Here is an 8928-nt window from a genome sequence, read left to right on the forward strand (position 1 = left end):
GTCTTGACCATAAAAGAAGAAAGTCTGCAGTGGAGATGCGTTAACATACAGATGGCTGAAGAGCTGAGGGAGCTTCATACATGTTCTTGGTGGAAGTATAATGTTTTTCTGTCCTTTCATTATGTGGTAATTCTCCACTGCTGTGACACACTTTCACTTTCAATAGTTCAACTGTTGCTGACAAGATCAAATCATTAATTCATTCATTGTCTTCCGCTTTTGTCCTCAGAAAGGTCCAGTCCTTCTTGTTGTGAGGCAACAATGCTGGCTAACGGTCCGCAGTGTGGCCCTAACCCAAATCAATTCAGTGTTTATAAAAAAAATGAAACATACTGTGAAAAAGTTACATTAAAGGAGTCATATTATACCCTATTTCTACAAGTTAACCCTTCCCTGGTGTCCTAATGAACATGTCTGTGACATGCTTTGGTCAAAATACCATAAGGATGAAGCACCGCAGCAGTTCAATCACCCTGCCAACACAGCCCTGTTCAGAACGCTCTGTTTAGTAGTATCTCTTTAAAAAAAAACAACCCGTAAAACTAAACTTAAGGGACAGGAAATGACATCAGCCACAGAGGCTACTGGGAGCTAACAGCAGTTAGCATTTGGAAAAGTGATCATTTGCAGGCTCTAGCAGACACATTGCCGTCATACATAACATGTATCCACTGGACAGATAAATCCTCTGAGGCCGGAAGTTTGTGTAGAACTCTGTGCTGCACTGTGGAGCCAAGAAACCCTAACCCTAACAAAGAACTTTTCGCGAGGACTTCCGGTTTTCGAATACAATTGCCCTCGCCAGCACTCTCACGTTTTTTACGGACAAAGCGGCGCTCCGCGAGACAACAATTCCAGGAATTTAGCGCATTGTGACGTCCCAGTAAGCACGGAAGTCAACATCGAGTGTTTTATCTCCTGTACTTAGACTGTGGAGGACCACAAAAACATGAGTGAATCCTCTTTGTTGACTGATAGGGCCTCCAGAGTCCCAAATATAAGGATTTAAATGATTAAAAAGTTGACTTTGCATAATATGGGACATTTAATGTATGTAAAACTGAGTTTAAGTGCAGCATCATTTTTGGGGGGGAAAACCTGGCAACCGCACCCCTACAGTGTTTTCACCTGAGATTACAGCAACCATTTTAAATGCTACAGGTTGCTGTTTAACATACTTTACATTCTGTAAATCCCCTTTCAGTTTAAAATCAGCGAGGCAACAAAGGAACCTAAAGCATGTGAAAAGAAGTGGAAACGGAAAAACCCGTGTAGAAATTTACTGTGCAACTTTTTCGCAACAGTTGTTCAATAGGCTGCCTGGTGTGATGCATCACTATGACATGTACATTCATCTGTATGTAAACACTGCCCATCCCTGCTGTGCTCCACCTACAGTGAGCCTGCTCCACCTTGCCCTATGGCACAGTAGCTCTTTCACTCAGCACAGTTCAAACAGCCCAAAGAGATAAAAGCTCAGTAAATCTGCCCTTTCACAGCACAGGAGAAACCAGACGACAGAAAAAGGATATACTTAGATACATAATAGGGGAAAAAGGCTTGGTTGCGACATATGTCCACCAAATTACCCCCAAAGGACACTGGGTAAAAAGTACACCAGGCACTCAATTTATCTAATATATAAGTCCATTCATCCTACCAGAAGAACAAGGTAATCCTTATAACATTGGCAGGTGTGGAACCCCAAATACCTGACAGACAGGATTCATTTGTGAAACAAAAAAAAGTCTTGAGTCACCGACGCCTCATAATATCTTTATAAGATCAATGCAAATGTGTCATGTAACCGTTGGACGCGCGCGCCTCGGAACGACGTCACAGAAATCAACAGTCCTTTTCCTGCGTGTCACACTCCTTTTGTTTGTTGTTGATGCAATCTGCACACACAGCGTTGCCAGGCGACCGGCGCATGCACAATCGGGGCAAGGTATGAGGGCAAAAAAAAAAAAATATGCCATGATGTGGACAAAACCAGAGGCAGCAACGCAACACCACAGGTAATCTGACACAAGGAAGACAGGCTGCTGCTGTATAAACCGTGTTTTCCCCCCATGTCACAGGGCTACTAAACGTTCCGCTACATGCCAATGTAAAAAGAGACTTTATATGTTGTTTTTGAGTCAATGTGAGCTGTTTGAACAACACTTTTCCTCTGGCTTGTGCCAACTCTCAGGACTATCCTGACAACTGTACCCTGTAGTCCAAAGAAAATTCCCCTTTCTGCTAAACACACAACCTGAAAATCACAATAAATGCCACTATTGGCATTTATGTGGCGTGGGAGAAATGGTTTGCATACATGTGTCAAACACAGCAAAAATGATTTTATATATATATATATATATGTGTATATATATATATATCTGAATGATCAGATATAATATATATATATAATCAGATATAATATAAAGAATACACTACACTCTAAGAACTAAAAGTGCTAAGTAGAACCATATAAGGTTCTTCAGCTTGTCCTCATAGGAGAACCCTTTTTGGCTCCAGGTAGAACCTTTTTACAAAGGTTCCACCTGAAACCCTTTTGGAGGGTTCCCCTTTCCTTTATTCAGGAAAGGGGTTTTAAAGGGTTCTCTGGATCAAAATGGTTCTTACTGGAACCGTTAGTGTTACCAAGAACCCTTTCTTCGGGAAAGGGTTTTTCAGAAGCAAATGAACCTCAGCCCTTTTAGAAGAACACTTTTAGAACCCTTATTTTTAAGCGTGTACACAAAACAATACAACCTACAGTCGGCTCAAGACAGTACTCAATACCGCTGTCAAATATGTCAAAAGCAGAGCAAGAAAGTCATGGTTTCAGGATCTTATTATGCGTAACAACAGCAGACGGAACAAAAGAAAATCCATGTGATGCAGACCAATAGACGTGCTATTATATGTAAGTGCATTCGACAAACAATGATCACTTAATTACAGACGATAACTGTATAATTCAGTGTCTTGATGCTCAATTGACAGTGACACTGTGTTTTTTTTTATGTGAGCAATGAAGTAAAACTATTTCAAAAATAGAGAGAGAGTGAAATGATGATCAGTGATGGATGTATACACACAAATAAAAAGGAGGAGGGAGGGGGGGGGGTTCTTCCTCTGTTTTTGAATGTGGACAAATTCATTTTGGCATTGGTGACAGCCGCCATGCAAACCTGCCTGGATTATGTAAAATGGGCCAAAAGGCATTTCAAGGACCTGTGTGTGTGTGTGTGTGTGTGTGTGTGTGTGTGTGTGTGTTGAGCATCCGTAAAGCCCTGTAAAAGGACAAAATTAAAGCTGGAAGAGATTAAAATCTCTGCAGACAACAAAATGCTTATGGGCTTTTGAATGCCCTTCAGTTTTTGGTCATCGACCAAAGGCATAGTTAAACCTCAAAGTTAGAAAAGAGGCAAAAACAAATAAAGCTTGTTCTAAACTCAGTCATCCATCTTTACACCCTGGTCCTTCAGATCCACTTGTTCCTTGTTCCAAACAATGAAACGAGGAAGAAGTCAGACTCCTGAGTTCCTGAATGAAAGAACTGTTGACATTTGAACTATGGCACAGGAGGAGGAGGAGGAGGAGGAGGAGGAAGAAGAAGACTAAAGGAATTAAAGGAAGAAGAAGTTGGTGGGATAAGGTGCACCACTCCTCCGCTGCCTCTCAAGAGTATCTGGTTTCTGGTTGGCCACGCATTGGTGAAGCTCAGGTTTCTGATGGGTCAGATCTATGAGCAACCTCAGGAGCAAAGGGCACACACTTGAAAAGCCGACATCCACCGTCAGAACATTCAGGTGTGAGTTTTCCAACCATTTACAGTGCATTTCAGTTTCCAGGCCTGGTTAGATGAAATTAGTTTATGTTTGTGTGTATTTAATCACCCCCCCCTCCCTTGCTCCACATAATCCACCATAATGACTCAGACTAAACTGATCCGTCATGAGACAAGAGTGACTAAACCTCGCTCTCCCTCTCTTTGTCTCTCTGTCCCACCCTGTCTTTCCCAGCAGGGATTAGTGGGTGCTCGGGTGTGAGTGTGACATCCTGACTTCATCTTACATAAAGCTGTTTTGGTATACTACTGTTGTATCTATGTTATCCCATTTGATTTAATTTCTAATTTAATTTAAATTGACTATTCAAACAGGTCATAATTGGACATTTTGGGTCATTTTTTTCATAGCTTATACGGACACTGATAACAATCACCACTCCCCCACTCACTTCCTATTACAGGAAGCACATTTCAAGCAGCCACAACAGGACGTCATTAACTGTAAACTGCCTTAATCCCTTTCCCTTATTCTACACTCGACAAAAATTCTCAGGTATTTTTAACGTCTGGCTTTTATCACCTGGCTGTTGACAGTTCTGTGTCATGTAAGTATTATTTTCAGAGCCTGCACAGCAAGTCTCACCTGCACACTGAACATACTTCTTTAACCCATCCCTGCCAGACAACAGTGATTATTCCATGTGATGTTTTACTCTGAAAACCATCAATGACCCACCACCTGTACACGTGGATTGACGACCAATACGACATGTAAAAATGTACGCTGAGCTGGTGGAGAAAGCTGAGTTGTAGATTTGTACAACAAAAACATGTTGCCCTATGAATCACCACAGACCAATTACATGTCTTCTTTATGGGGCAAATTATAAACCTTTACAGTTCCCTTTCATGTATACACAATAGGGGGTGGCTTCATTTTTTTTTTTTTTATTGTGGCGGAGAATAACTTTCAAGAGTGCCAGGAAACTGAGTCCCATATGGCACCAGGTGGTGCCTGTTCCCACTGTGCTGGTGAATTTAATTAGCAGTTTTGCTCCCGATCAGCAGGGGAGTAGAGAGACATACAGTGGTTAAATCAAAGTGTGCCTCTGGTGACAGTGGGGTTAGGATGCCAGACCTCTTTGGGCTGCAACTGAGCTTTGGGGGAGTTGGCTCGAAACAAAACAGGGAACCGCACAAAAACTTTGGCTCGGTGTGTATTTTGAAGCTCGTCGTGCATCCATCAAAGGTTCCACGGTGGTGTTACAACACAAGTATTACTGCTGCTCTGCTCAGTGTGTCTCTATATGACGAGGAGAAGATTTGACAGTGTTTTTCTTGTTAAAGTTGTTTTAGTAGATCAATTACAAAACCTGCACTTCTCGTGAGACTGTGAGGCCAGTTTGGAGAATACAAGTATCCACACTAATGCAATCAAAACTCTAGGAAAGAGACTCATTTTGTCTTATGGGACTGGACTAGTAAAGTTGTAGACCAACGACTCGAACCTCAATCATATAAGGGGGTTAGACGTCTATTTAGAGCTCAATTTGAAGCTTTTTTCATGATTAAAACAAGATTTTTGATTGTTTTAGCTTCTTAAATGTGAGTATGTTCTGGTTTCTTTGCTCCATATAACAAATAAATCATTTTAAACTGAATCATTGTGTGGACAAAACAAGACATTCGAGAACATCATCATATCCAGGTTTGACAAACACTGACCAACATTTTTTTTTCGTTTAGCATTTTCTGACATTTCATGGACCGAACGATTACTCGATAAATCATGAAAATAATCGACAGATTAATCGATTATGAAAATAACCGCTACGTCTAATGTACAATACACGTGTGTCAGCTAATACCGGTCATTTGCAGAACCCCCGGAATCCCTCTCCCCTGAGACCCAAGTGAGACAAACAACTGTTTCCAGAAAGCAGGAAGAATCGCAGCAGTTGGCAGATCCATCACAGAAGAGAGCAACATGGAAACTTACCTAATTCTCTGGAGACGGGAGACACAGCAGCGTTCTCCCCAATCTTGGACATTGCATCAAAGTACAATCTTCCCGCCAGGTTCGTTGCTGGGAAAATGAGACACTGATTATTGATGTAGGTCAGAATAGTTAAGGAGAAAATAAAATGCTCCCCAGTAACTCATTCAAGGATTACACAACAATGGGGCAAACAAATAATTTGTTCACAAGTGTATTGGTGTTGTATATAAATACTCACCAGCCACTGATTTCTCATAGTTTTTGCCAAGATTGATCATATTCCTCAGTCCCGGGTTGAACTGATCCATCACATTCTGGGCAAAAGGAAAATAACAAACGTGTTAAAAACCTTTCTTTGAAAGGTTTGGTTTGAAATACATGGGCAGTCTGTCAACGTTGGTGTAGAGGAAACACACGTTAATCCCTGTTAACTATTTATTAACAACAGGGATGTCCTGTACTCTTTGGGCAAAGCTTCACCTGAATGTTTTTTCTTGATTTTTTAAAAAAAATAATGAAAAACTGAACCAAAATCAGGCTCTCAGTAGAAGGTATGGTTCTACCAAGGCTAAACAAGGCTCCCTTTAAATGTCCAGTGTGTAAGATATAGCTGAAATTACTATTAAGCATACAGTAAGCTAATTTAATCAATTATTGTTTTTCATTACCTCAGAATGAGCCTTTCATCTATATATAAATATATATTCTATCAGGTGTTAGGTCAGCTGATGTGCAAACCCCCCCATCCATACACCAAGTTTTGTTAGAAATCTTCTCAGTTATTTTTCCTGTACTCCAGCTAACAACCAAACCAACAGTGAAAACATCACCTGCTTGGTGGAGGAATAAGTGCAAGAGTGGGAGACGATAAAAGCATCACAAAATATTATATCTCCAAGACACAAGTGGTGGTTTTTAGACGGACAATACCCAGAACGAGTGGGCGCCATCAATCCGTTCATTCATGTTTACTGAGTTATGGAGCGATGTCGTTCATAATAATCATGTCCTGGCTAAGCATTAAGCGTTTATCTCTGCAATTATGTAAATGACTCTGCCGTTCTGTGTCCATTATTGTGCCTACAGTGACACTGTGAGAGAATAAAGGGCCTGAGCTTCAGTTCACGGCCAAGCGCCTTAAAAACAAACATTAGCGAAAAAACCTGCTGTATCGGAGGTGGGTGATCATTCAAAGGCTCGAGACAGATACTGTCACTCTCATCACTGCACATGGAGGAAAGAAGATGTTGTTTTTTTTGTATCTTTGGGCAACAAAAACAATACCCAACTCATGGCCTCATTTGCTGCTGCACTAATGCAAACATACAGCACTCTGGGAGCTTCCAACCACTGTTGATTATAGCTGCGAGTCAGAGGAGCTTGCTGTATAATCTTACCACACAACACACTCAGCCAGCTAAATTATTAAACCCAGAGTCTTTTTTTTCCTGCATTTCATCACACCAAGGAGCTGTGGGGGCTGTCCCGAGAGGAGCAGCAGATAATAACTATACAAGGTGAATAAATGCTGCAGAAAACCAACACTAACATCACTACATCTTTCCTCTGTCACTCTCTCACTACATGTCCCACCTGTTTAGTGCACATGATAAATACACCAGTTCATCTGAATACATTCACTTTATTAAAACCCTATCTGCGGTAAATTGCTGCATGACACACATGCCAGTGTACATTACAGAGAGAGAGAGGAGTTCAAATGATGCTGATCATCAGCCAGGGCGACGCTTTCATGAGGAAATGGCACTCCTAGGGTGGGGCTCTTCTCTAAAAAAAAATCCAAACTCACGAAACTCACGGTCACTCCTCCAAACTGAGAGTCTCAAACTGCTAAAAAGTTGCCACACTGGACATTAGCCTGATACAGAGATACATATAGAACAGGTTAGTCTATATATAACTCGGTCTATAGATCCATGAAATTGAAAATGACTATAATCTCATTGAAAGTACATGATATCTTATTAGGGCTGGGCGATAAAGAAAGGTTTTCATATAACATTCAAATCAGTTGATATAAGAAATGTAAGTAAAAGAAGAAAGAAGACATTTCATGCATTTTTTTTTAGGGAAAATAAAACAACAAATACAAAGAAATATTTCACTCATTTGAAAGTGTATAACAGTTCAAAGTGATGTTTGAAGTGTGTTTGCAACACTGCAACTGGAGAAAGTTATAATTTGTCCAGTCCTCCACTTTAGAACAACTTAGATTATTATTATTATGATTATGAATGAGTTTACAGTAAATACGAACACATATAAACAGCCACACAGAAAACAAGGCGAGTGTTGAACAACGTAGAGCATTAATGGAGGACACATGGACGAGGACACATGAACGAGGACACATGAACACTAGTGTGATGTCGCACCTGTTGAATTCCCACCCACCTTGTATGTACTTTCAGTGAGCTTGTTCACCTCCTCCGCACTCCTCGACATGTTTAGATCCTTAACGACAGCCGACCAGATAAAAAAAATATATGTACAAAATAATTATAATAAAAATAATTTAAAAAAAAGATACCGGAGTGATCAAAAAACTACGGACACAAGAAATTCCTCATAGCCACCAGGAGACGCACACATAATAATTATAATAATAATAATAAAAAAAAAACAAAAAAAAAAACACACACACACACACACCAAGATGAATAGATGAGAACAGACAGAGGAAACGGAGAAAAGTCCGTGTCGGTTTGTGTTTGTTGCTGCTGCTGCTGTGTGTGTGTGTGTGTGTGTGTGTGTGAGCAGTGAAAAGGCTGAGCTGTCAAACTTGTAGGTGGAGAGTTGAGGAGGAGGAGGAGGAGGAGGAGGAGGAGGAGGAGGCCAGAGGAGGTGTAGGAAAAGACAAGTTGTTACCGCGATTAAAGGTAAAATAAATAAATAAATAAAAAAGATCTGAACACGTTTCCGGTCGGATATATTTTCAAATTAAAACTCCTTTTAGTCTAAAACAACTATGACATGAACATATGTATTCATCTGTAATTTTAATCCACAGGTGAAAGAAAGGTACTGACATATTCTAATCAAGTAAAAGCACCACCATTTTTTAAAAATAATTTTACTTTTTACAAGTGAAAGTAGTTGGACTAAAAATGTGCTCAAGTTACAG

General features: G+C 40.4%; 1 protein-coding gene across 1 annotated transcript in view; it reads right to left on the bottom strand.

Annotated features, from left to right (window-relative positions):
- baiap2l1b (BAR/IMD domain containing adaptor protein 2 like 1b) overlaps positions 1 to 8323 on the bottom strand; it is a 31830-nt gene extending 23507 nt beyond the window's left edge. Inside the window, exons 1-3 of the mRNA XM_083897033.1 lie at positions 8199 to 8323; positions 6022 to 6097; positions 5784 to 5870 (exon numbers count right to left, since the gene is read on the bottom strand). Of these exons, the coding sequence (XP_083753159.1) occupies positions 5784 to 5870; positions 6022 to 6097; positions 8199 to 8249 (214 nt within the window). The 5' untranslated portion in view covers positions 8250 to 8323. The remainder of the gene's footprint in view (positions 1 to 5783; positions 5871 to 6021; positions 6098 to 8198) is intronic.
- Between the last annotated feature and the right edge of the window lie 605 nt (positions 8324 to 8928).

The sequence above is a fragment of the Microchirus variegatus genome (assembly GCF_963457635.1).
Source record: "Microchirus variegatus genome assembly, chromosome: 10".
Taxonomy (NCBI): domain Eukaryota; kingdom Metazoa; phylum Chordata; class Actinopteri; order Pleuronectiformes; family Soleidae; genus Microchirus; species Microchirus variegatus.